The sequence below is a fragment of the Equus przewalskii genome, chromosome 13 (assembly GCF_037783145.1).
Source record: "Equus przewalskii isolate Varuska chromosome 13, EquPr2, whole genome shotgun sequence".
NCBI lineage: Eukaryota > Metazoa > Chordata > Mammalia > Perissodactyla > Equidae > Equus > Equus przewalskii.
Genome location: NC_091843.1, coordinates 42,250,180 through 42,277,212, shown reverse-complemented (window position 1 = coordinate 42,277,212; position 27,033 = coordinate 42,250,180). Strand labels below are relative to the sequence as shown.

The 27,033-nt window shown below is 48.8% G+C and overlaps 1 protein-coding gene and 1 long non-coding RNA gene across 4 annotated transcripts in view; one reads left to right on the top strand and one right to left on the bottom strand.

Moving 5' to 3' along the window:
- The first annotated feature begins 377 nt into the window (after nucleotides 1-377).
- Nucleotides 378-25,372, top strand: SLC22A5 (solute carrier family 22 member 5). 2 transcript variants are annotated; one of them, XM_070571102.1, is made up of 10 exons: nucleotides 378-1,052; nucleotides 8,407-8,510; nucleotides 14,136-14,290; nucleotides 15,302-15,473; nucleotides 16,691-16,817; nucleotides 18,543-18,643; nucleotides 20,531-20,745; nucleotides 22,270-22,452; nucleotides 23,479-23,614; nucleotides 23,968-25,372. In XM_070571102.1, the coding sequence occupies exons 1-10, from the start codon at nucleotides 660-662 to the stop codon at nucleotides 24,053-24,055; spliced, it is 1,674 nt and encodes a 557-aa protein (XP_070427203.1). In that variant the 5' UTR covers nucleotides 378-659; the 3' UTR covers nucleotides 24,056-25,372. The 2 variants fall into 2 exon arrangements, with proteins under 2 accessions (XP_070427203.1, XP_070427205.1); XM_070571104.1 differs by lacking the exon at nucleotides 14,136-14,290 and having other exon boundaries at nucleotides 401-1,052; nucleotides 15,411-15,473.
- LOC103563274 (uncharacterized) overlaps nucleotides 21,188-27,033 on the bottom strand; it is a 17,995-nt gene continuing 12,149 nt past the window's right edge. For both annotated transcript variants that reach the window (XR_547851.2, XR_547849.2), the window contains exon 3: nucleotides 21,188-21,832. This is a non-coding gene — a long non-coding RNA (uncharacterized lncRNA). The remainder of the gene's footprint in view (nucleotides 21,833-27,033) is intronic.

Genomic DNA, 27,033 nt, shown 5'->3' with positions numbered 1-27,033 from the left:
TCTGCATTGGGGTAGTTAACGGGTTCCGGTTTCAAAATAATGCCTTCCACTCTTATAAGGGTGGGCGTGTCAAGGGCCGCGAACTAGCAGTGAGACCCGGGCTAGTCACTGTCGCCTGTAGGCCTCGGCAAAAAGCTGGGGGGCGGTATTTTCAGTACCTGAGCCTCGCTGCCCGCTGGCCCTCCCCTCCCGTCCCCTCCCCTCCCCCGGCTCCGCGCTGGGGCTACGAGCTCGGCCTCAGACGCCGAGGCCACGGGCCTCGCTGCCTTTCTAAGCCGCTGCATGGCTCTCTCGGCCGTACCCTCCACGCTGGGGCCGCCCAGCCCGGCACCGGGGCGAGCGGCGGCCCCAGGCCGGCCGCCCCCCGCCGTCACGTGCGGCCCAGCTCCGCCCCCGTCCGCGCCGCACTGCGAGCCGGCGGGGCGGGCCTTGCGGCTCAGGCCCAGAGCCCGTCCCGGCCTCGCGCCCTATGTAAGGCCGGTCGCTGCGGCAGCAGGAGGTCGCGAGCCTGCTCTGTCGGCAGGCCGTCCTCCGGGCCTCCCCTCGCCTGGCCCCTCGGTGGGGCCCGCGCGCACGCGCACTCGTCCGCCGCGCCCCACCCCCGCGCGCCGCCGCGTCCTCCGACCCCTGGCCGCGCGCCGCAGACAGCCGAGGGCGGCATGCGGGACTACGACGAGGTGACCGCCTTCCTGGGCGAGTGGGGGCCCTTCCAGCGCCTCATTTTTTTCCTGCTCAGCGCCAGCATCATCCCCAACGGCTTCAACGGCCTGTCGGCCGTGTTCCTGACGGCGGCCCCGGAGCACCGCTGCCGGGTGCCGGACACCGCGAACCTGAGCAGCGCGTGGCGCAACCACAGTATCCCGCTGCGGCTGCAGGACGGCCGCGAGGTGCCGCACAGCTGCCGCCGCTACCGGCTCCAGGCGATCGCCAACTTCTCGGCGCTCGGGCTGGAGCCGGGGCGCGATGTGGACCTGGAGCAGCTGGAGCAGGAGAGCTGCCTGGATGGCTGGGAGTTCAGCCAGGACATCTACCTGTCCACCATCGTGACCGAGGTGGGTACCAGCCCCGCGCCAGGACCGGGGACCGGGACATGGAGAGGACCTTTGCAGTCTTTGAGCTCGCGCGCTAACCACCCCGCCCCAAGGTGGGCGCTGGATGTTGTCACTCCCTTTCGCCCAACACACTACACACTGGTGATGGGCATCCTCCAGCCAGGTGGCTTGGGAACAGTTTGCAAGGTGACTTCCAGCCAGATCATGCTCCTCATGGCATGAGTGTCAGGCTGGCCGCCTGTCCTATGGCCACCTTGGAGAGGGAGCCAAGAAGACCCTAGCGGCCTCTGGTAGTGCTCTGAGTGGTCCAAGACTTCCACTAGATGGGGGTGGGAGTGTTGAGCAGAGCAAGAGCTTGGGGCAAGGAGCTGTCATCGTTTTTTTCCTGCAGCCTCTTGACATCTGTTCAGAGAGAGGAAACATTCCTCTTCTTTCTTGAATTTTTAAAGTTAAAGGAATCATGTGTATGAAACTGTCTCTTGCTTCTTTCTCCAGTTACTCCTTCCCCACCCACCCATGACAGTCTGGTCATGCCCTGTAAGGAATTGTTTACCTTTTGCTCATGGTCAGTTGTCAGCCTTTTAGGATCTGTGCATCTGAAGATCTGTTCAGGGTAACTTGTTGACCTGGATATTTTAGAGTAATCTGAGGCAACGTTGTTGGCCAGATTTAGTTAAAGCATACAACCTTGGTTCATAGGGAGTGGCGGGAAAACTTTCTCATTCCCCAACCCCTTGGATTTTCCTTTTGGGTAGCTTTGTCTGTCTCCTGGTGACCCCGCAGTCATTAGGGCTGGATGTGTTACTTGATGTTAATGAATGGATGTGAATGTGCTTTGCAGCTTACTCAGTCCCTGGCACTCTTAACTCGCTGGAGTCTCAGCAGAACTGAGCAAGCAGGGCAATGAAAAGAGCCCTCCTTGATAGGCACCGGGTCACCCAGGTTCACCGAGTGTCAGGATCAGGGATTCGAAGATTAGGGAAGGCTTCCTGGAGGCCTCTCAGTAAGTCTGGAATGTTCATCTCAGCAGAATAGTGCGCTGAAGTTCCAGAGGCAAAGTTGGAATAGCAAGAATCAACGTAGCAGGAGTCCAGAGTTCACTGGGAGGAGGCTGTGGGGGAGGATGCACAGGTCCAGGTACAGCATCAAACCCTGCTGGATCCTCAAAGGGGCTTATGGGGGTTCTGGAAGCCCCGTGTCTGTTGCTTCTGGTGGTTGTCACCTGTCAAGGGAGTCTGAGAGCTGCCCCAAGAGACTCAGGTGTGTGTGTGTTCTCTATGTGTTTGGACATTTGATGTCCCCAGCATCTGCATCTGCACTCCACATATATGTACTAGGAGTGTGACCTGAGCCCCACTGGGATCTCTCAGCTAGTGACATCATTCCAGTGCCCTGAGGCATTGTTACTTGACAAAAGAGGCACTGAATGGAGGTGGCTGACTGTGCTTTGTGGCCCAAGAATCCACGGAGAATCAAAACTTTTAGTCATCACAAGTCCTCGGTCCTAGCTTCACAAGCAAGTCTGGAAGCCAGTGAGAGCTGTGAAAGCAGAGGTTGTCCCTCAGGTTGTAGTCAGAGGCCACAGAGGGGAAGTCATATTCCATGACACAGGAGTCCCTGCAAATTCTGCTTCTGGCTGCTGACAGAAAGGAGAGGCAGTGAAGTCAGAAGAAGCTCGTAGCATCTCTTTGGCTTTTACCTTGACCCCTGGGGTCCCTCGGCTTACTCTCCTCCTTTGCTCTTGCTTCACTGCCCCGACCCTGCCTTCGGCTGAGAGAGGTGGTAGCACTGATGGGCTGCTAAAGGCCGGCTGTGCCAGAAGTGTCCTTGAGCTATGTTGCTGCCAATGTCAGCCTTCCTTTCTTATAGTTAGCCTATTTACTGAGCTGTTTCAGCAGTTTTGTAAGAGTTGTGTGTCCTTTCACCTACTTACCGGTTGTTAGTCTGCCAGGAGGCAAGATTAATACATTACTTAGCCCTTTGTTTTGGGATGCTGGAATGCTTGACTTTAAATTCAAGGCTGCTTATTCCTCTCAGAGGAACAGTCACTGTTGGGAGCTGTTGCATTAACATTCTGATGGCCCCATTTTTCTAAGGCCCATTTTCTTTCAACCCAGACTTGGCTTGCTGACTACTGCAGCTAGTCCTGTGCCTGCTAAATATCTCCAAGCCTGGCTTCTGCCCCAAATCTTACATAGAGGTCTTTGTAAGTATACTGGTATTGAATTCCTATTCATGTTTTCCAGCAGAAGATGAAAACCTCAGGTCTCCTGTTTGATTGTTCTTCGTTGAAGTTAGAGGATGTACGTGCGGTACTAAACTTTGTGGTCGATTTACATCTTTGCCTCTCCTTCAAGTCCTGACATGATGCTGGATATAGAGGGAGATGCTCAGGAAAATTTTTGTTGAATGGATTAATGAATAATTTAAGAAATCTTCTCTAAAGTTTGAGAACTGAAGAAGAAAAGGACAGTTTAATTCATAGAAGGGAAACTTGGGGGTGGTCAAAAAGCATTGACTGAAATATGTTTTTGTTGTTTTTGGGGAAGACTGGCCCTGAGCTAACATCTGTTGCCAATCTTATTCTTTTTGCTGAGGAAGATTGGCCCTGAGCTAACATTCATGCCCATCTTCCTCTATTTTGTATGAGGGATGCCACCACAGTATGGTTTGATGAGTAGTGTGTAGGTCCACGCCCGGGATCCAAACCTGCAAACCCTAGGCTGCCGAAGCAGAGCGCATGAACTTAACCATTATGCCACTGGGCCAGCCCCTGACTGAAATATTTTAAAGAAAATGTAATCCCTCACCCCATGGACTGGAGCTTCCTCTATGTAGATGTGCAACAAGGCATTGGGAGTGGCAGAAAGAAGGGGACACTACGAGGTGAAAGAGGTTGTTCTCTCGTGTTTCAGTAATAGTTGGTGGTCCACATGCTTCTAGGCTGGTCTTTCTCTGGAAACCTGGGTGATTTCTCAGGCTGCCTGGGCCACCTGCTTTTTAGTGTCTCCATAGCCCAGCCTGCAGCCAGAAAGACTCCTTTAGAAATTCCTAGCTCTTCTGACACCCGTGAGTTGGGATCTCTTCAGCTAAGACCTGGCAGCCCTCTGCATCTCCTTGTTCCCTGCCTGTCTCTGCTTCCCAGAAGGCCCTTGCCCCAGCCCTTGGCAGTTCTGACTCACTCCCTGTTGTCCTGGGAAGCTTCTTTCTGTGGACTAGCTTTTCTATCAGCCTTATCTCATGCACAGATAGTCTTGGAAAATAGGAGAGCCCCCACTGTTATCCACGAGCAGAGCCCACTTGAAGGAAAAGCCACATCAGCCTAGGAGGTGGGGCCCCGGCTGACTCTGGAGTGGAGAGACCAGACAGACCTGGAACTTGTGCCTCACTGCTATGCCTTTACTGACTTCTCACACTCAGGGGAAGCTCAGACCTTTATCCCTGCCTTTGCAGCTCATGGCAAGCCAGAGAAGCCACTTGCTGGGGTCCCTGAGGGCGCCTGTGCATGCACAGTCATAGGCGACTCATCTGGCCATGAGTGGTCAGGGTAAGCCCCTCTCTAGCCAGCTGACAACTGACACCTTGGGTCAAAGTTCTGACAGGTGACACAAGGAAGGGGGTGAGAGTGAAGGAAATAGTCATTTCTAGAGACTGAAGTTCAGGGTTCATCTGGGCTTTGGGTGGCCAAGCCCACGGGTTACTGTGGTGGTAAAGGTGAACAGCCCTTTTATTCATCAACTCACTCACCTGTGTACCAAACAGCTGCCGAGCCTCTCTTTTGTAGGGCACTGCCAGCCATCTTAGAGGATTTGGTAGCAAATATTTCTCCTTTTCCTGACAGCCTTGGGGCGAGGATCTGCCAGTAATTGCAACAGGGGACAGGATGAACTGTGTGTAGGAATACATGGCATTCGGTAACAGGTTGTGCTTACCAGAGTGTTTGACCGTTGATGTGGTCAGGCTAGGTACATCTCTGGGAAGAGCTTCTGCCCTAAGGGCACAGACCCTGTCTCTTTTCCTTTCCAGCCAACTCGCAGGTAAGAACATTTAGTGCCAGGGAACCACATCATCTCTCTCCTTCCCATGACTGAGAAGCAGCACCAATTACATGGTGCATACAAGAGACACAATTCTCTCTCTCCTTAAAAATGTTTAGTAGTTTTACTGAGGTGTAAATGACATAAAATAAACTGCACGTAACTAAAGTGTGCAATTTGAAAAGCTTTTATGCATGTGTGTGTGTGTGTGTGTATATCCATGAAACCATCACCACTAGAAAGGCACACCTCTGACCAGGAAGGATGGCAAGTCTAGGCCCCTTGCCAGAGTTGCTCCCAGATTTTTCCAGGTTGCACCTGCTCTCATAGCTCACCCACCTGAGGGGTAATAATGCTGGTCGCATAACCTGAAGCTTAAACACACACATTTAGTTCCAACATTGATACCTGTTATCATCAGGCAGTATAGCCCATCCCACGTACCAAGTGGAGGCATCAGAGAGCTGGTCTGTGGCTGCGTTAGTCATGGCTGGGGAGCCAGGAGCTCAGTATAGGATTCTTTTGTAAACACAGCATGCCTGGGGTACATAGCCTGGACTCTATGGGCTTCTCATCCCACCCCTCCTAAGGAGGATTCAGACCAAGTCTTGGAGCCCACTGCCATCCATCTGGTGGTTGACAGGAAAGTGGATGGGCTGGCTTGGGAGGACCTAATCCGTGCATACCTTTGTGTTCATTTGTTGAGACCTATTACCTTTCCTGAGCCTACTCACAGGCCCTTATGGCCAGTAGGAAGGAAGTGTTAACCTATGTTTGCTTTTGGAGGACCCAGAGCCAGGCCCTGAGAATTGCTAAGAACTGGCAGTGGTGGATAGAAAGCCCAGAGGGAGCTATACACTTGCCCAGGGTAAGGACAGGCTGGATCAAGTGGCGGGGGTGAGGTGGTAGGAGCTAGAGAGACGCTCCAAGGCCTTATTTCAAGATGAGTGTTACAGTTACCTATCGCCTGCAGAGCATACTCTGACCTGGTTTCAAGTAGCACCTGGCCTTACCAGCCCAGAATTCTCTAGAAGCCTATATTAGGAGAACTGATGGGGGGCGGGGGAGCTACAATCCCAGAACTCACTGCAGACACCCCTATGGATTTCTGGTCTAGCTCAGCTATATCAGTGCCCACCCCTTGAGAAAGACCTGTTGACATACAGCTACTGACCCCTTACTCATTTTTTCATCTCTCTTGTTACAAAAGTAGTGCATGCTAGCTGGGAATAGATCCTATCATATTCAAGAGCAGCAATAGCCATAATCTAGCCTCTGGAGCTCTGCCTAACACGCAGAGGCTGGCACCCCATCACTGAGTCCCTAAGCTGCAATTCCCCTGCCTCTCCCATACTGACTTCAGCAGCCATGTCTGGATTGGGGCTGCCCTGGGAGCACTCAGCCTCCTAGAAGAGAGAAGGTATCTGGATGCTAGCACCACCGAAGCTGCGGAGGTGGGAAGGGTGCTGTAGCCTGAGCTCAGACCTTGGTGCTCCGATATTCTTGCCTCCTGCTAGTCTGGACTTCCTCTAGATTTAGGAGTTAGAGACCCCCAACTCTTCCTTGGAGTGGGGATCATCAACCCATTCTCAGCCCATCCAAGGTGCCATGCTTATTCCAGAGTGGAGAGCCAGCTGTGTGACTGAGTGATCCTTATCAGCTGCAGGGGGGTTGTTCTTTAAGTCCCTCCTGAGGGCTGCCCTCTGACCCCTCTGAGGTGCCTGGAGGCTGTGTGCACACACTGCCTACCAGAGCAGAGAGGCAGACTTGTTTTTCCCTCTGTCACTGGCCTGGAAGAGATGCTTTGTTCTTGGAAGCAACACTCTCCCCCGCCTCTGTTTGTTACTGGGGAACCAGCAGGGCAGGCCAGCAGCCTGTAGCTATGGAGGGCAGGCCAGCAGCCTGGTGCCATGGAGAGCAGGCCAGCAGGCTGGAGCCATGGAGGGCAGGCCAGCAGGCTGGAGCCATGGAGGGCAGGCCAGTAGCCTGTTGCCAGGCAAGCAAGGGTCTAAATTCCCTGGAGGGTGGCCTTCTTGGTTACCACAGAGCACCGTCTCTCTGTTCTGGGAAAACATTTTTCTGGGAACCACCAAACTTCCTGTTTTGGCTTTTCTTCCTTCTTTTGGCTCCTTGTTAGGCTGGGGCAATCTCACGTCTGAGTGCTCAGCTGCTTCCCCATGCCCACAGACCTCTTTTCATGGTAACTGTAGATGGAACCACCCATTGGGTACTGGGACACTCAAGCAGTGCAGCCTGTTCCCTACCCCAATCCCTGTTTTACAAATGGGGAAATTAAGGCACAATGGGAGGGGAGGAATCTTGTCTGAGGTTGGATAACCAGTTAACAGTAGAATTAGAAGCTAAAACCCTGGGGCTGGCCCCATGGCCAAGTGGTTAAGTTCGCGCGCTCTGCTTTGGTGGCCCAGGGTCTGCTGGTTCGGATCCTGGGTGCGGACCTACACACCGCTCATCAAGCCATGCTGTGGCAGCATCCCACACAGAAGAACTAGAGGCATCTACCACTAGGATATACAACTGTGTGCTGGGGCTTTGGGGCGGGGGGAAAAAAAGAGGAAGATTGGCAATAGATGTTAGCTCAGAGCCATTCTTTTTCGTCAAAAAAGCATACCTTAAAAAAAAGAAGAAAAAGAAACTAAAACCCAGTTTCTTGACTCCCAGCTCAGAGCTCTTGGCTGTAACTGGACCTAGTGTTGTTGGTACAGCATCAGGGATCCCAGCTCTAAATGTCACCGGAGGGGCCCAGGAGTCCTTGACTCAGGGTGGAGGCTTGAGCAGAGCTGAAGAACAGATCCAGATGGTGCATCCCAGGCCCTCTGGCCTCCGTCCTTTGCTGGAAGCCTTAACTCTGGGAGCCCCAGAGCTCTGCTTCAGAACCACTCCTCTGCCATCCCTGCCAATGGCTGAAACGCACTGAAAGGGTGCCCTACCGTGTCCACCGCCCTGGGCTCTGCTCAGATTCTTAGAAGCAGCCGTGAGAGGCCTTGCCTTCTGGGTTGGCACCTGGGCAGAGTACTTGCTGCCTGCCTGTCTCCCCTCCTCAAATTGGTAGCAAAGCAATAGTGCTGAAAGCTATGAAAAACAGGATGGGGAGGGAGCCCACTCTCCTTGCGAGGGGAAGCTGCCCTCTGCCTCACTGCCCAGATGAGCCGTCGCCTGCCTAAATGAGCTCACACACTCATGCAGTAAGGCAACAGCTTGCAGGGGTGGAGGATGTTCTGATTTCATCTTCCAAGAAGCCTTAAATTTAAAACATTTAACAAAGAAGTGAGTGATACATCCCTTTGTTTCTCTTGCAGTGGAACCTGGTGTGTGAGGACGACTGGAAGGCCCCGCTCACCATCTCCTTGTTTTTCGTGGGTGTGCTGGTGGGCTCCTTCATTTCGGGACAGCTTTCAGACAGGTAAGGTGGGTGTCTATCTTCTGCAGCTTTAGGGGACCCCAGCACCATGCCAGCAGCATGTATGTGCCTGGTACTTGACTTTAGAAGGCGGTGTTCTCCCAGCGTAGAGTCTTGTGTTTTAAAAGAAGGGGAAGCCACATCTATAGTATAGACTCCATTCCAAGTAAAGAGAACCAACAACCTCCTCTCCCTAATTCTTCCTGAGCACAATACCCTGAGCTGAGTGTATCCATGATCCACTTGACCAGGAAATATGCCGTGAGTCACTTCTGCACCAGCCTGGCTGGCTTTCCTGGGTGAGCATGACTCTTTCATGTCCCTGAGCATGGAAGAGGTGGACACCACACACATGTACATAAACTGTATTGTAGATCTTTAGGCGGTACCATGGGTGCCTGCTGCTGTATTCCCAAAACCATTGCCCTCTCAGCAAGATGAGGAGATCTCACTGGTCAGTAGCGGTGTGATAGGCAGAACTCTTGTGTCTACAAGGCTGATGCCCCTTAGCTAAGAGGCCTATGGCTATGGCACTTACTTCACAACAAGCAGGAAGTTTGTTGTTTTGACCCATAAGCAGATTATTTGTGTAATTCCAAGGCTTTTAACTCAAGTCCATTCATGGCTAAGGAGTTTGTCAACTCTTGATGCAAATTATATGCGAAGTTTTAGAGATCGTATATGAGCATTTTTCTAGCGAAAGGTCCATAGTTTCCGTGAAGTTCTCAGAGGAGCTTCAGGGTCTGTGGAGAGGCTGGTGGAGAGAAGAGTGGCCTTGGCCACACTGGGTCACCCAGTGGAGAGAAGGCCCAGCATCCTCCCAGCTGCTTGGGGTCTCTAATAGAGAAGTTCAGGATAAGTATGTCATCCCACCTTAAGAACAAAGCCATTTCATCCTGTGGCATGAACTCGGGGTGATATTTTGGAATGTTTACATCTGTGGGGATTATTGTCTTTACCTGACAAGTCTTTCCTCATGAGAAATATGTGCATTTCTCAGTAGATTTGTCTTTTCCTGAGTGTCATCTAGCGATTAAAACAAGGGACAAATTCCTACGCAGTCACAGTGAGCATTAAAGAGCTAAGTAGGCCATGACCACTGATTGACAGCTCTAGATGAGCCTGAGAGACTTGCCCCTTTGCGGGAAAGGCCTTTGCTTCCCCAGATCCTTAATCTAGCAGCAAGCATCAGTTGATTACTTATGTATTTAACAAACACATAGAACCTAATATGTGCCAGACACTCTTATAAGCACTGTACAAATTTTTAAAAATAATAATAATAATAATTTAATCTTCATAACCCTAAGATTAGGAAGTATTATTATTCTCATTTTACAGATGGGGAAAATGAAACCCAGAGGAGTTAAATGACTTGCCCAGAGTCACACAGCTGGCAAGTGGCAGAGCTCAGATTTGGGCCCAGAGAGTCTTGTTCCTCTGTTTTGTGTGGACTACTGTTCTAGGGCCCTGCTCTTCTAGAACTTTTCTTCTAGCAAGGCAGATGTATTAAACAACTAATTGAGGGAAGTGCTTGTTATCTTTTGTGGTGATAAGTGATACAGAGGAGAAATGCAGGATGCTAACAGAGTTTGACAGAGGAGGCCAGGAGAGGCTACCCTGAGAGGTTGAAAGATGAGTAGAAATTAGCCAGCTAAAGGGGTAGGGAGGAAAGAGCATTCTGGGCAGAGAGAGCGGTATGTACTTAACCCTAGACTCAAGAAGAGGCATAGCACACTTTAGGAACTGGAAGAATGTCCTCTGTGGTAGAGGTGTGGAGAGTGGTATAGAGATGAAGCAGTGAGGCAGACAGAGACCCGAGCAGAAGAGCAGGCCGGGCTTAGCAGATGACAGGAGTTTGGACTTTAGTCACAGAGTAGTGGGGAGCTGTTGTGAGTTTTTTAGAGCAAGAGTGTGACACAATCGGATTTGCATTAAAAAAGATTATTTGATAACTTAATGGAGAAAGGATTGAAAGGAAGCAAGAGGGGCTATGGAGAGATCAGTTTAGTTATCACAAATGATGGTGGCTTGGACTACGCTGAGGGTGGTAGAAATGGGGAGGATTAGTAGGAAGTAAAAGCAACAGGACTTGGCCATGGTTGGGTGTGTGAACTGGGGAGGGGAAGATTTCTGGCCTGCAAAGCCGGGTAGATGACAACACCCTTCTCTAAGACAAAGAACTCTGGAGGAGGACTGTGGTTGTAGGAGATGTTGAGTTCAATTTGAACATACTAAATGTGGGGAGACTATGAGACTCCTCAGTGGAGAAATTGAGTATGTTGGATATATGAATATGCTGCTCCATGAGAGGTTTGGGTTGGAGAGACACATTTGGGAATTGTCAGTTCATAGAACCCTCATCAAACCCCCAAATGTGGATGAGATTGCCTGGGGAGAGTGTAGAGTGGGAAGAGGGAGTGCCCAGGACTTAGCTTAGAGGCCCCCTGTGGGATGGTGGGAAATCCCTTCTCATGGGGTTGAGTGGCAGCTGAGACTCAGAGGAATTACCTTGATATAAAGAACAAGGAGGAGGTACCCAAAGTTCAGAGTTGAAACTCAATGCGTTTTTCTGGGTCAGCTGTGCCATGGGTTAGGTAGATGTTTGTGGGCTAGCCTAAGAACCTGATTACCATGTAATGCTATGATTACCTGAAGAAAGTGTTTAAGTTCCAAAAGATCTGCTCTAAGGAAACAAAAGAAACAAAATTAATGAGTACGTTGAGGACTGAGTCTTCCAAAGGGCTTGTACAGTCTTTTTTAAACCTTTGAAAAAAATGTTGTTAGCAGACTTCTTCTTTTAAGTAGGATCATGTGAGTTCAGTAAATGAAATAGCTGAATGAGTGGCTATTCTGGCTACAGCCCCTGCCTTCAGCTCCCAACACCACCCTCAGGCTTGCCTGCACCCCCATGGGAGGCCCAGGGCTCTGTGGGATGGAGTTTCTGATCTCATTACTACTTCTAAGAAAGCCAGTTCGAAAACCTAAACCAAACAAATGACCTAAGAACAGTAAATTCATGCTCTCAAATTGCCTTGGATATTGACAGTAACTTTTTATATAGGACAGAGCTTTATGAGCCTTCTTTCTGGCATATGAGTAAGCCTGAAATTCAAGAGCAATTAATATAATCCTGGGTTGTCAAAGCATTTTATCTGACATTATTGAGTTACTTTTATGTGCATGAATTACAAGAGAGGCACAACCCTGGGAAGAAGTAGATTGAATTTTCTGGTTTTTGTAGGATGTGTGTGTTTGATATTTTGTTGACAGACTTTAAAAGTGAGTGTTTCTGGCCCCTGACCCTGGACTGCCGAGGACTGGTGCTATGTAAGAGTTCTTGGGTCTTTCTTGTCCCTGCCAACCCAGGGAGCCCTTGGGAAGGGAGAGGAGGGGTAGAGATTACACCTGTCTGCCTGTAGTAGTAAGGGGCCAGCTCTTGTTTGGCAGGTAGGGCGCTCTTGTTAGAGAACAATGCAGGGGGTGTCAGAGTCTCCTTCCAGACCGGGGTTTCTCAAGCTTGGCGCTCTTGACATTTTGAGCCAGAGAATTCTTTGTCGTAGGGGCCTATGCTGGGCATTTTAGGATGCTTAGAACATCTGTGGCCTCTACCAACTAGATGCCAGTAGCACCAAAAAAAAAAAAATAATAAAAGACTGTTGCAGTGAGAAGACACACCAGACTGTTTAACATGACTGCAAGGCCTTGTGAGTTTGGCTCCTGCCCACCTCTGTAATCTTTTATTGAACAGCTGATGCCAGCCACCTGGCCCCTTGTGTTCATCATGCCCCCTCCAGCCACAGATGTGTGTGCTCTTTTCAGAGTCTGGAGCATTCCTCATCCCATCTCCCCCGACCCCCATGGCCTTCCTTGACCGTGCAGGCTAACTTAGGGTCCCTGGTTTACATTACCTGGTTCCTTCACAGCACCTATCAGAAGTTGTTAAATAAGAGGTGTTATCATATGATTAATGATTAATGTTGGTCTCCTCCACTGTACTGTGAGTATCATTGAAAGCTTCGTTCTTATCCCATCCTACCCCTTGTCAGCAACTCCTTTTCCTTTGGGCCTCATCTCAGTGTCCCATCCTCAGGGAGACCTTCCCTGAATGCCCACGTCCGCAGTCCAGAGTAGGTTCCTTTGTTGTGTCCCTTGTGGACCTGGGTGCTGATCTTGCAGGGCACTTGTTGCAGTGTGTAATTGTACATGCAGTAGTCTGGTTGTTTGATTAACTGAGATTACCATCTGTCTCACCAACTATAGATCATAAGCTCCTTGAGGGCAGAAACAGTGTCTTTTTTATTCATATATATCCCTGGTGCCTAGTATATAATAGATGTTCAAATAAACATTCATTGAATGAAAATAGGAGTTAGCCAGCCCTGACTCAAGCTGAATCTGTTAGGTTGAATGAACTAGGTTGACTTGTTCCTCTCTGTTTGTGGTACTGTGTTTAAAACCAAACAAACCAAAAAAAGACCCAACATTTTTTAAAATTTTAAAATGAACACAGATACAGAAAACCACACAGAACAAATGTGTGACTTAATGAATTATCCTGAGGAAATAACCTTGTAACTACCACCAAGTCAAGAAATAGAACTTTGCTGGCCACCAGAAAGCCCCATCCGTGAGTCCCACCCCAAATACAACAGCCTCTCTCCCCCATAAGTAACACTAGCCTGACTTTCATAATAATCTCTTCTTTGTGGGTTTTTTGTAGTTTTATCATCCAAATGTGCATCCTTAAAAACAAATTTAGTCTTCTACACTTAAAAATTTGAGGTGTCTTTTAGTCTACTTTAATCTAGGGATTCTCTCTCCATCCCTTTCTTTACTTTATAGTTTATCTTTTGGAGAACCCTGGGCTGTTCCACCTGTAGAATTTCCCAGTCTCGACTTTGCTGATTGCATACTCGTGGTGCAGTTCAGCATATTCCTCCTTTCTCTGCATTTCTTGCAAATTAGCAGCTGGATCTAGAGACTTCATCAGATTTGAGTTCAGTCCCTTTGTCAAGACTGTAGGAGTCATGCAATGTTCAGTTGTCTCTTTTTATGGTGTTAGCAGTCATTGAAACATAATGTCCATATCTGTTCATTCGTTTGGGATTGTAAAATGGTGATGTTCTAATTTTATCATTTCTTTTTCATTTATTAGTTGGAATACTTTTATAAAATGATACTTCCCCTCATCTATTATTGGTTACTGTTCAAATAGTTTAATAGGAAAGTCAGGATAAATGTTTCTTTCCCTTTATTTACCAGTTTTCATTTATAATGAATTGTTTCTCCATCATCCTCCAAAGTAAAGTTTCTTTTTTAAAAATACTTTATGGAGGTACAGATTTAAGCATAATGAATGTCTTTCAATCCCTTGCAATTATTATCGTATTTCTGGCACTGCCTTTTGGGCAGTCCTGGTGCCAAAGCTGCACATTGATCCTGGGGAGTGGGATGGGGGAGTAACAACACAGAGAGTGGGAGACCAGGACTGTCTCTGCCCCACGTGCCCTGGCATTACTGTCCATGACCTCTCCCTGGGTGGTTCTGGGGAAAGCCCCTCTCAGTGGAGCCCATTCCTGCCACCTTCTCCCAGCTGGTTCTCTGTCACTCTCCTTTCCTTCCCAGGTTTGGTCGGAAGAACGTGCTATTTGTGACCATGGGCATGCAGACAGGCTTCAGCTTCCTGCAGGTCTTCTCAAAGAACTTCGAGATGTTCACTGTGCTGTTTGTCCTTGTAGGCATGGGCCAGATCTCCAACTATGTGGCAGCATTTGTCCTGGGTATGGCCTTCAAGTTGGAGTTGAGTACTTGATCCTATGTTTCACCGTCATCCCACCACCCACTTTCTGGAGACAGCTGTGCTGTCCCTCAAAGGGAAGTGGTCTCTGGCAACACCCACCAGGGCTTCTTGATGAACCCAACTTGTAGGCAGGGAAACGGAGCCCGCCCAGCCTTGGATCCCCAGCAGCACAATAGGCTGACTGCTGAATTCCAGTTCTATTCTGGCCTCTGAGGTGTGGCACCTTGGTCTCATTAGTACTTGATGGCCATTTTACTAGAACTCACCCAAAATCACCCATTAAAAGAAGGGCCTGCCACTGCCCAGGGCTGAGGTAGCTAAGGAGAGAGGGAGGCATGATGCAAAAAGCAAGGGCCATGATTGGCATGTTCACCAAGGAAGAAAACTGCCTCTTGTGCAAAGCATCGTGGCTAATGAAATTGACTGGCAGGAATGAATTGAGACGAGTGGGCTTTAGTCACGTGACCTTCTGGGTTTTAATTCAGAGTACACACTGCAGGGGTTTGGCCTGTTCTTACTGAAAAGTTGCCAGTCTCACAGTTTGGAGAAATCTAAATCTCTCTTATTGGTCTTTGGGTTCCTTGGGTTGTATTGTTGAAAGGATTATTTCTTTCTCTTCACATTTAATACAATATTTTTTCCTTAACGGGTAATAGTCAGCATGTGCGGCCTCAGTAATGGCTTCCCCTTTAATGAATTCTTCCTCATGTGAGGATTAAATGTGGGGGCCTAACAAGGCATCTTTAGCTTGCGATTTCAGGAAGTGATGAAATTTTCATGACAGAACTGTCGCCGAGGGGCCTGAGAGGCCACCATGAGGCACCCCCAGCAGATGGGCAGACTGGACTGAGTTCAGAATCCTGTCCCTCCCTAGGGCTTGGAAACTTAGACATAATTCTGGCAGTCTTCCTATCTGTGTATTGAAAATCATACAATAGAAGATTAATAAGGAAATAAAATGCTAACATGACTCCTCCCTTGTTTTGAACAGGAACAGAAATTCTTGGCAAGTCAGTTCGTATTATATTCTCTACATTAGGAGTGTGCATATTTTATGCATTTGGCTACATGCTGCTGCCACTGTTTGCTTACTTCATCAGAGACTGGCGGATGCTGCTGCTGGCGCTGACTGTGCCAGGGGTGCTGTGTGCCTTGCTCTGGTGGTGAGTGTGGCCCTGTGCCCCGTGGAGCCCACTGGCAGGATGTCTTCTGTCTGGTATTCACTAGGGGGCAGCAGCAACCCACAAATCCCTATCTGGGCTCCCAGAGACAGGAAGTATAGATTATTTATACGTTGTTTCAGAATGTTTTCTCTATACTCAGAAAATCCAAAAACAAAACAAAACATAACAAAATCCCAAGACATCAACAGACTTGTTCTCGGCCCTGTGCTAGGTTGATTGGAGTGTAGGGAAAGGAAGAAGCAGCAGCTGTGAGATGATAGGGTCCAGCATGACCTCCAGGAAGTCATCAGACTGCAGGACAAGACAGGACGTGGTTCTGGCTGTATGTTGCCAAGGCCTTGTGCCATGGGCACTGGATGAAGAGGGAGAACACTGAAAGTGAGAGTCCTCAGGGTGGCTGCATGGAGGAAGCCAGGCTCCATCTGAAACTCCAAGATAGAAGAGTTGGACAGGTAGAGAGGAGGTCATTCCATACCAAGAGCGGGAACACAGCAGAGGGGCTGAGGGAGGAATCGCCTCTTGCAGGTTGGAAGAATGAGATCACTGGCCCATGTGGAACTGAGAGCATTTCAGAGCTTAGATGGAGAGGATACAGAGCACAGCATGGGCCCTGATCATGACCGAAGGGCAGGGGCTGGCCGATGAGGCAGATCCACAAAGTATGAAAGTACCTAGGTGCCTTGATAACATAGATAGAGAGTCTGGCAAGTCAACTGGATGAATCAGGGGTGGAGAAGTGAGGAGAAAGTAGAGGCCAAGAGGCCAGTGCAGAAGCTTCTGTGGATGCTGGGGACGAGTAGGGGAGTACAGCAGGGCCAGAGTCTGGGCTGGGCTGAGCCCACCACCAAAGCCAGGCTTCGGAGCCCATCTTGCTCCGCTCTCCTTGGTGCCCAGCAGGTGGAACCACCACTCTTGCTGTTCAGAATTGGAGGCGGCCAGTCAGTGGAGCAATCCCATCCTGGTGGACAGGCCCCTCCAAATTTTGTGTACTTCATTGTACTCAAAAGCTCACATTTTAGATCATTACTGGGTGTGGTATGGACCATCTCTTTGCTTCTGGCTTAGAAACACCAAACATTCCCCAAACCTAGCTCTGGTATGAAACCCCATATCCCACTTCCACCTGCGCTACGTGTGGTCTACTGGGCAGCTGTTGGACAGGGAGGCCTCTGTGAGATTCCTCCTTGTACTTCCAGGTTCATCCCTGAGTCCCCCCGATGGCTCATCTCTCAGGGACGATTTAAAGAGGCAGAGGTGATCATCCACAGGGCTGCCAGAATCAATGGGATTGTTGCACCGTCAACCATCTTCGACCCAAGTGAGGTAAACAGTATGTGGGAGCTGGTGGGAGAGTCTCAGTGACCATGATTTTAGGGCAGCACCACATGGCCCTGAAGCCTTCCCTTCACACAGGGGCCCAGCCCTCTCGCTGCCCAAGCTGCAGCTTCCCCCAAGGCAGGCCCTGTTACAATTCAGAAGTTGAGAAGGTGCCACCTGCCTAGATCTCTTCAGCTTTCCCACGGATTTTAGGTTTTCATACTTTGCATACTTCTTTTCTAGGCAATTATATAGTTTAACCATTACTTTTAATAATAAACACTCTTTATGAGTAATAGGCCTTTCACAAAGTTGGCATTTTGGGGCATCATTGTTTCTTATACCTTAGGTAGTGTTTCATCTTAAAAAAATAATGCATTAAATAAAATATGAAGCAAAAATAGATTTGGAGTGAGAAGTGTTCATTCTCCTTCTGCCCCATGAGGGTTAGTTGTCGCCTGTCATCTTAGAGCTAGGTCCTTTTGGATATCCGCCCTTCCCCCTTCCCCACCCCTCGCTGCAAACCCTGTTCTCACAGCCATGAGTAATTTCCTGGCTCTGCCTGATTCCTAGGTCTTGTTTCTCCTTCCTGTTCCCTCTCCTTCCACGCTCTGCAGCAGGCAGTTTTCCTCAGTCCCGTGACTACAAGAAGAGGTTAAAAGTTGTAATTGCTGGCTGATGGGGTTCTGGACTGTGTCTCTGATCTGACGGGAAGACAAGGAACTGGCTGTGAGAACAGCCACCAGCAGTCCTGCTGAAGTGTGCGCGGAAGGCATGTTAGAGGTGCTCAGGACTCGAGATGCAGACTTGGGCTTGGAAAAGAGACACTGCTTATTATAAGCAGCAAAGAAGCCTCTGGGCATGGACAGCCCTGCTGGCCTCACAGTTAAGCGGTGGCCCAGCAATAACTCCCACTCAGCACATACTGGAAAGGCTCAGAGCGGGAGTAGATAGCAGGGGGGGCTTTTAAGTGAGGTAGCTTTGATGGCTTTTCAGGGAGGGGTCAGTCGGAGTGAACCCATAAGCCCTACTGGCATCTTTGAGGAAATGAGGCTATTTCAGGGGATCCATTAAGTTAAAAGTTGACCTTTTGTTGAACTGTTAACTCAGGAAAAACAAACTCCAAAGCTGGGTCTGCTTAAGAAAGCAACATCAGTGTGTTTAGACGTGTGGTTTATTAATGTCTTTGGCTGTGCCGAATTTCATAGGAAGTTTCTCTGGGTGAACCTGAGGTCAATTTTCCTGTTTTTCTATCTGAAATTTTTTTCCTTGGAAGTAGACCAGTAACTGCATGGTATGAGGACTCAAAACATTACTTCTTTTAAAATATCACATGAGTAAATTACACAGCCAGTTTCTCTCTCTGACCCAGAGGGCAGGGAGCCAGCCTTAGGAAGAAATGCTCAGAGGCCTCCCTGGAACTTGGCCACTGACCAAGGCTGAGAGTGGTGCCGTGAGGGAGTTGTCAGCCTGAGCCTCCGCCTTGGCTGCATCCCCTGAGGGACTGGTCACCTACTTTTCGTTCAGTAATTTGTTATCCACAAGGTCTGGGGAAGCCTCCGCAGCCCAAGATACAGTCACTGTATTTACTTTTCTTTTCAAGAAACAAACAGAAAGCTCCCCAACGTGGAGCTGCAGAAAGTTAAGATGCCAGGGTTTCGGGTATGTTATTGGATGTCTGAGTCTCTGATCTTCTCTCCCTCCCATACCCTTGTCATATCATTCCTGCAGCTACAAGACCTAAGTTCCAAGAAGCAGCAGTCCCACAGCATTCTTGATCTGATCCGAACCCGGAATATCCGAATGCTCACCATCATGTCTATAATTCTGTGGTGCGTAAGTGAGACCTATGTGAGGCTCCTGGACAAAGCCTATGGCAGTCGCTGTCAGGCCTCTTGTTTGCAGACATGTCTCAGACCAAAATTGAAAGCCTATGTCATCAGAAAGTGGAAAGTATGTGCCTTTCAATGAAAGAAATGGGTACATTACAATTCTTAACTTGATGGAATCTAAGGAAAGGAGAATGAGGGTCCAGCCCTGTGGCCGAGTGGTTAAAGTTCCATGCACTACACTCGGCGGCCTGGGGTTCGCAGGGTCTGATCCCAGGTGCACACCTACTCCACTCGTCAGCCATGCTGTGGAGGCATCCCCCATACAAAGTAGAGGAAGATTGGCACAGATGTTAGCTCAGGGTGAATCTTCCTCACAAAAAAAAAAAAGAAAGAAAAGGAGATTGAAAACTGTTGTGGGGGCTTTTTTGAGACATATGGGACCTTTGGGGATCCCTCCAGGTCCTGAGGTGAATCCTTGCTCACTTTGGGTCCTAGATTAGTTGTTCTTGTCCCCTGCGCCTTAGACAGTGACTGGGGAGGACAGGTGTGGCCTTTAAGAAGAATCTAAGTGAAGATGCCATGTGCTTTTGGTTACAGAGGCTGCTAAGTACTTTCTGGAAATTTGGAAGCAGGACCTTCTCCCTCTGGGATGTTCGGAGACTGTCCTGGAAGCAGGGCCATGACCTAGATGTCCTCGTCAGTTTCCTTCTAACGAGGCATGTCAGCAGGTGTGTCAGGAAGGGATTTGTGAGTTACCAGAGAAGGAACACATCTGAGTGCCTGGATAGTGTTTGCTCAGTGGCCAGACCCTTGGGATTAAGGCAACTACCTGAGGCTGCTGGGTAAGAAAGGCAGACTTCATCTCAGAGTCCTTACTGCTACAGTCAGCCAGCCTTGGGGCAGCCAACCATTTTGCTTGCTGGGGGTACTATGAGTCACCCATTTCCAAGGAATGGCCCAGGATCCCTCAGGGCAGTGCACTCCCCTGAGTTGGCCTCACACAGGACCAGCGTGCCGCCCGCGCCACAGACTTGCCAGCCTGCAATGAGTCACCCGATTCATGGTTCACCCAGGTGCTCCTCCTGCTCTGGATTTCCCAGGGACTCTTGCACATGCCCTTTCCCCTGATTATACCAGCTGTGGTTTCAGCCTGCGGATGAGTCAACAACAGTCTAATCCATAAAAGCCCTGTTTGCCCAAGAGCATTGCTCATCAACAGAGAGTGTGCCTGCTGGGGACAGGGTCCAGACCAGGGATACTGGGGTGCGTGCAGATGAGAGATGATGTATCCCTGCCATTGGGAGCTCCCTTTCCTCTCCCTGAGCACAGCGGGGTTGGGGTCAGCTGCCTCTGGCCAGCCTCTTCCTGGCTGGACACCACAGAGGGTCTGCTAGGGGGCTTTCTCCAAATGCTTGATATAATGACTGTTCCTTATTTTATCTTATCCCTCCAGTCCTATCACAGCCCACTTGATACCTGCCTCCTTACTCATTCCCCAGCTCCTTCTGCAATTGCTGGATTTGGGGAGGTTCAGAGAGTAGGAAAGTAGGCGTTTGTAAGTGTTTCAGGTTAGGATTTTTAAAGCTGAAAGGCAGGTTAGAGTTGTGGTGGTGGTGGTTTTTTTCCAACAAAGTCTATCTGAATTATATAAGCCTTTTTGCTGGGACTCTTTCTGTTTGAAATGCTTTGAAAGTGCTCCAGCCCAGAGTTTACAGTGGGCTGGGGGAGGTTCTCTTTTGTTCTAAGAAGTAAGACTCAGGGTTAAATCTGCTGCCCTCCTGGGAAGGATAGTTCTGAATTTCCTGCAACAGTTGTATTTTAAAAGTTGTCCAGGTTGGGAGGCACGTGGATGCTGCTTCTCCAGCTTTCCCCCGCATTCTCTTTCAGGCTGACCATATCCGTGGGCTATTTCGGGCTTTCCCTTGACACTCCTAACTTGCATGGGGACGTCTACGTGAACTGCTTCCTTTCGGCAGTGGTCGAAGTCCCAGCGTATGTGTTGGCCTGGCTGCTGCTGCGGTATCTGCCCCGGCGCTATTCCATGGCCACTGCCCTCTTCTTGGGCGGCGGCGTTCTTCTCTTCGTGCAGCTGGTACCCCCAGGTAGGGACCATGTGCATCTGCAGTCTGGGGTCTTCGTTGAGTCACTCAGTCTCCTCCAGGCTCTCTCCCCCAGTTAAGAGAGAGAATAAAATCACACCATCACAGTTCACCTGCACATCTCTATTTTTGGCCAAAAAATCAAGAGCAAGTGTTTTCTGGGACCAGATCTCATCATGGCCTGGGGCTTTGAGGGTCTGGGGAGAGCAATTATAAGGAGGAGGAAAGAGAGCCAGCCCTATTACTTTTTAACCTGGCCCTGTCTTAGTCATTTGCTTATTCAACAAGTAGCTACGCTGTGCCTGCTGTGGGCTCAGCACTGTGCTTGGGGCTAATGAGGCAGAAGTAAAGGAGTCAGGCAGGCCCCAGCCCTCCTGGAGCTCACACTCTAGTTGAAAAGACAGACAACAAACAAGTAAATAAAACATTCAATATAGTCCAAACATTCATTATACCTTTTATAATGACCATAAAAGACAGTGGAGAGCTAGTTTAGAGAGTGGTCACGGACAGTGTACCTGAAGGGGGCAGTTGAGCAGAAATGTAGTTGAAATGATGGAGAAAGCCATGAAGAAGTCTAGGAGCAGAACACTTCAGGCTGAAGAAACCAAAGGCAACGACCTTGAGGAGGGAATGAGCCTGGCACGTTTGAGGGGAAAGAGGGAGCTGGTAAGAGATGAAGACAGGGAGAAGGGAGGGGCCAGGTCACAGAGTGGGTCTCATGGGCCATTAGCAGGATTTTATCTTTAAAATCTCTTGGTATCCCACACATGGGTGGAAGGCAGCCCTTTTGGACAATTCATGGAACAGTTTATGGACCTTCATGTGTCCATCATGGTACCCAGAGTTGTCTGTGTGCCCCTGGATTTGGGGGCTTCTGGTGATCATTTGTGGGCTCTTGAGACTGGCAACACTGCACAGGAATAGCCCCCACTGCGGCATGGCAGGGGAGCCCAGGAATGTATTCAGAGGTTCACACTAGTGCTCAGGATGACCCACAGGCCATTCATAGCATCTCTTCATGGGCACAGCAAGCAGGAAAGATCAGAGGATCGGTCCTGAGCATCTGCGGTCTGTGAATAGTGGAGGTCTGAATAGAATGAAAGCATGAAATGAGTTAGAACTGAACTCCCCACTCATCCACAAGTCATTAGTTGATTCCACAGTGCCTACAACATGAGGTTCTCGGGTGCCCGCTGACCCCTTGACAGACATATGTATAATGACTTCTAGACTGGAAAGCAGGTTTATTTGGGCTATTGAGGGGCTCACTCTGCTGGTCTTTAGGCTGACGAGAAGAGCGTGTTCTCACACAGCTGCAGGTCCCAACCTCCTCTCAGTAATCAACTTGGAGGGACATGTTGGCCATGGCCCCTTATCTCACAGTAGGAACTTATAGAAACTGCCCTCCTCCCTCCCCAAAAAGAAGAGAGTAGGATTGTTTCAGGCAAAAAAGAAACAGAACTCTCATCAGCAGAGTACCTTGGGTTGGTGCCTTCTCCTACTGTCTTCCCTTTGCCTCTCCAGAGTTGTATTATTTGGCTACGGTCCTCGTGATGGTGGGCAAGTTTGGAATCACTGCTGCCTTTTCCATGGTCTACGTGTACACAGCTGAGCTGTACCCCACAGTGGTCAGAAACATGGGTGTGGGAGTCAGCTCCATGGCGTCCCGCCTGGGCAGCATCCTGTCTCCCTACTTCGTTTACCTTGGTAAGTCCCGTGGCTGAGGGCATGCAGGAGTGATGGGTGGAAGCGCTGATTGGCTTTAATGTGAGCTGGGGATGGCTTGTTAACAGGAAAACAAGCACACACAGCAAATGGTGATCCATCCAGTACTGGATCTATGCCTGGAGAACGATCTTGTCCAGGTGCACTGTGGGGGAGGCACACTTATAAACGGAAAACAACCTGTGCACTCTCTAGAAATTGATGAGGAGAGTAGACAGATTTGTTTCTGTTTTAGCTATGCCAGGCCTTCCATCAGAGAAATCAATTCCCTTATCCTAAGAAACTGCAGAGTGGTTTAGGGAGCCAATGTACTTAATTGGAGAAGTTTCTTCTTGGAATTAGAGTTTAAAAGGAACATGAAGGGAAAGATGTCCATTGAAGAGGTCTGATGAACTGAGAATGATTGTAACTGGGAGCACTTTACGCAGTGGATCTGCCTTGTGCCCTTTTATGTAACAGGGCACGAATTTTCTCTTCCCCAAAATATTTCCTCATGGCAGCTGCTGTTCCCCTGCACATCTCTAGCCAGCACATCTTGGGGGAGGGGTGACACACACCTTGAGAGTACCCAGAGTGCTTTGCAAACATGCTATACACATCTGATAAGCAGAAACACCTTCTTATCTGGCCTTCAAGTGGGCAAATCGAGCAGGTTCTGAAACATCTGGAGAGGCAGAGGAGTTATTTCTGTTCCTGGATGACTACCTTGAGTTCCCTGGAAACCCAGCACTGGAAAATAGGAATAGTAATCATGGCTCAGCCCCTCCTCCCCATCAGCACACCTCCCCTGCACTGGGTGGCACTGCTGGACCTCTTGGCATGTCTGTGCCAACTCTGGGTTCTGAGACCTGTCTAGGTGCCAGATTCCAATCTGGCAGCTTATTAGACTGGGAGATTCTGGGGCCAAGGAGGCAGGTGATCCCCTTGAGAGTCCTGGAGCACAAAGGGAGGGAGGGAGACCAAGTCTAACTGCATCCCCAGCTTGGGACTCTGTCTGCTTCACTCTAGGTGCCTATGACCGCTTCCTACCCTACATTCTCATGGGAAGTCTGACCATCCTGACAGCCATTCTCACCTTGTTCCTCCCAGAGAGCTTCGGCACCCCCCTCCCAGACACCATCGACCAGATGCTAAGGGTCAAAGGGTAAGGAGGCCTCCTTCTGCACAGTGTTGATGCACTGGGTCTGGGCCTCGCAGAGAGTTCCCCAGAAACTGTGAAACACCATGGACTAGTTTATCCATCAGAGGGTTAGAAATGGCAAGGTGCTTACAGCCAATCCTCTCTGGTCCGGCCCAGACCATGTCACCATGCAGATCTCCATAGCAGTGGCAGTTCTGGAATAGTGCAGAGACTAAGAGAAACCTTGTAGAGTCTGCTCTATGATTTTTTTCCCCTTCGTGAGATATCCCCAGTTCTGGGTTTTGTTTGTTTGTTTTGAGACTGGTAGACATCTTTTTATGATTTATTACTAACATTTGTTTTTCTTGTTTTTATAGAATGAAATATAGGCAAACTCCAAGCCACACGAGGATGTTAAAAGATGGTGAAGAAAGCCCCACAATCCTTAAAAGCACAGCCTTCTAATAGAACCTCTAGTAAGTGAGAAAGTGAAGAGGAAAGACTGCATCTTGTCGGAAACGGCTTGTACAGACATTGAGTCCCTCAGTGGCAAAGGTCTTTGCTGTTCATTCTTCTTGACTCCATGTCTGACTTGCTCGTGGATGGACACCCGACTCAGAGGCAGCATATGATCCTAGAGTGCCACCCTCCCTCCAGGGACACCGTGACTACCGACAGACAACTTTAGATAAGTCCTAACTATTGCAGTGATGGACTTGGCGCGTCCTTAGAAGTTAACTATTTACTAGAACCAGTGGGATTTAGAAGAATATGAGAGGCATCTGCTAAATTTACATTTTAATTTCAGACTGCCTGAAAAGGCCCCTGATGAAACTGGATCTAATCCCCCCACCCCAAATTTTTTCCCCATTTCCCTCTAATGGTGCACTTTAGAGGAAAAGAAATAATTTCACAGGGAGTCTGATTTCTTACACTTTCTCAGTTACAAAGGATATTAGCTGGGATTGTTGCTTCCCCAGGGCAGGAGAGCACAGGTCTGGGGAAACCACTAAAGGTCATTGATAGGGAGGAGACTGAGGAGATACAGAACACTGGCAAGTGCATTGATTTGTGAGCTTTTGGACGCTCAGTATGACTACTGGGTAGACTTGTTTACATCTGTTCAAAGCTTTGGGTTTGTCCAGACCCATAAGAGATGCATAATGGAATCTACTATTCTTGTTTTCCACTGCTGTGTAAATCAAACCTCCTAGCTACTATGGTTTCTGATGTATGGTTTGCAGGAAATGTGTCCGTGAGAAGGAGATAAGCAAACTTGTCTCTTCTCTCAAAACTATAATAGGGATTTTGTTTGTCTGTTTGTTGTGTCTTTTTCTCCCTAAGTTATTTGCCCTTCAGAATAGACTTAGGAAAGGCTGGTTCCTTAGCTTCCTGGTTTGTGTCTTTTTTTTTTTTTCCAACCCAGAATCACTCTGGCAATGGTCTGTAGTTGCCACTTGTGCAAGGCCTTAGCCACTAGCACTTCTCTGGGTGCCAAAAATGATGTCATTGTGTGTGTTCCTTTGTGATACCTAATCATGAGAAAAAATTACAAAGAAGAAAAATTGTGTTCAGAGTCTTTCAGAGTTGCTCACTTCAGTTGTGTAACCTTGGGAGATAATTTCTGTTCAGTGTAATTGTCTTCTCTTTTCTGATTATGTTACCATGGAACTTCTAAAGCATATGTTTCACCTGGTTAAAAACCATATTTCTGTGAAAGCTACTGAAGTGCCTTGGGAAATGAAGATGTTTTAATAAATAAAATGATTTTTTTTAATAATAGCAACTGCCCACAACCTTTATTTCTACAATTTGGTAAGCCATGTCACACCAGCACCGACTTTTCACTGTCAACTTGGGCTAATGCTAGCAGTGGTTTGTGATTAGCCTCTAAGGCAAAGCTCTAATCCCTGTGTGCTAGAACCTTCACTCTATTAGTTGACTGTGGACTGAGCCAGCCTTCTGGCTCAGGGCCTGGGTTGCCCTGGAAGCAGAGCCTGAGACCAGCGCTTCTGTGCAGTTAGGTAGTTTCTTTGGGAACAACATTCCAGGGAGCAGGAGTAAAGGATAGAGGGAGGAAACAGGGAAGGGGGGAGACCCAATACAAGGATGCATTATCAGGTTGGCCACTGCCAAGGGCACTGCTCCATCAGCCAGAACCTCTGAGGAAGCTTATGAAATGTATCTCAAAACCATCTGCACCATGGATAAAAGGAGGAGGCATTTATCTGTTGGCCCCCATTCCCCATTCCCCATTCATCAAAGGCAGCCCTGCAATTTGGCAGCTCCCCACATTTCTAGGTTGCACATGCATGAGTCCCAAATAGGTTCTGTTCCTTGGGTAGAAAGCAGGAGATAATACATTGTAGGCCCGGGCTGAGGCACTGTCAGGCTGCACTTCAGTAAAGCTGGGCAAAGCCTGTGTGAACTGGTCATAGCAACAGTGGCTGGAGTAAGTGGTGGGGTTGAGAGGATTGGGAATTGCACATGGTGCACAGACATATAGATATAGAGAGAGAGAGAGAGAGAAAGATGTATATACATATATATATATAATGTGTCACAAGGCAGTTTGAGCTAGGACATGTGGATAGACCTGAGTAAAAAGCTCAGTGCTGGATAGATAACTCAAAAGGCATGTTGCATAACAACACAAGCATGTGGGAAGGAAGGAAGCTCATCTTTTTTTTAACACTGTTGGCTTCTCCACTCTCCTCAAACCTGTTTCTGTGCTGGGTTCCTGATTAACTGACTTCATGGTGGCTCCAGAATATGAATTACTGTCCTACCTGCCCTTTTTCTCTTGTTGCATAAATGAACAGTTTCTGAGTTTTTCTCTCTTATTCTCAGTGCCACTGATTTCAGTCATTTGTGGCCTTCTGGGAGCAAAAGTCATAATTACCTGAATGTCCAGAGCTCTTCCTCTGGTGGAGCAATAGCCTAAGTCACTGCTCCTGGGGCTGAGCCAAGTATCTGAAACCCCAAGCCCTCTGTCTGGGCCTGCTAGACTTTTATATGGCTTGTTTCCATCAGAGCCATGACTTTGGAAAGACTGACCAAGTTATCCTGACCAGGGATTTCCTCTTAGGGAGAGAGGCGTACATAACCTGTAGTCACAGGGACATTTTTGTGAGTGATGAAGTACCTAGTTAATACCCACAAGAATTAGAAACAGGGATACTGATAGAAATATGAAGGACAAAGCAGAGGAGGTAGAGGAACAATTCAGACTAAGAAAAAAAAAGTTCTCTGCCACTGACTCAAGAAGAAATAGAAAATTTGAACAGACTTGGAACTAGCAAAGAGACTAAATAATAATCAAAAACCTCCCAACATGGGGCTGGCCCTGTGGCCTAGTGGTTAAGTCTGACATGCTCTGCTTTGGTGGCCCAGGTTCAGTTGCCGGGCGTGGACCTACACCACTCATCATCAGCCGTGTTGTG

Coding starts and splice junctions, on each gene's coding strand:
- SLC22A5 (XM_070571102.1), top strand. CDS start 660: ATGCGGGACTACGACGAGGTGACCGCCTTCCTGGGCGAGTGGGGGCCC. Junction 18,644..20,530: donor ATCATGTCTATAATTCTGTG/GTGCGTAAGTGA, acceptor ATTCTCTTTCAG/GCTGACCATATCCGTGGGCT. Junction 23,615..23,967: donor CAGATGCTAAGGGTCAAAGG/GTAAGGAGGCCT, acceptor TTGTTTTTATAG/AATGAAATATAGGCAAACTC.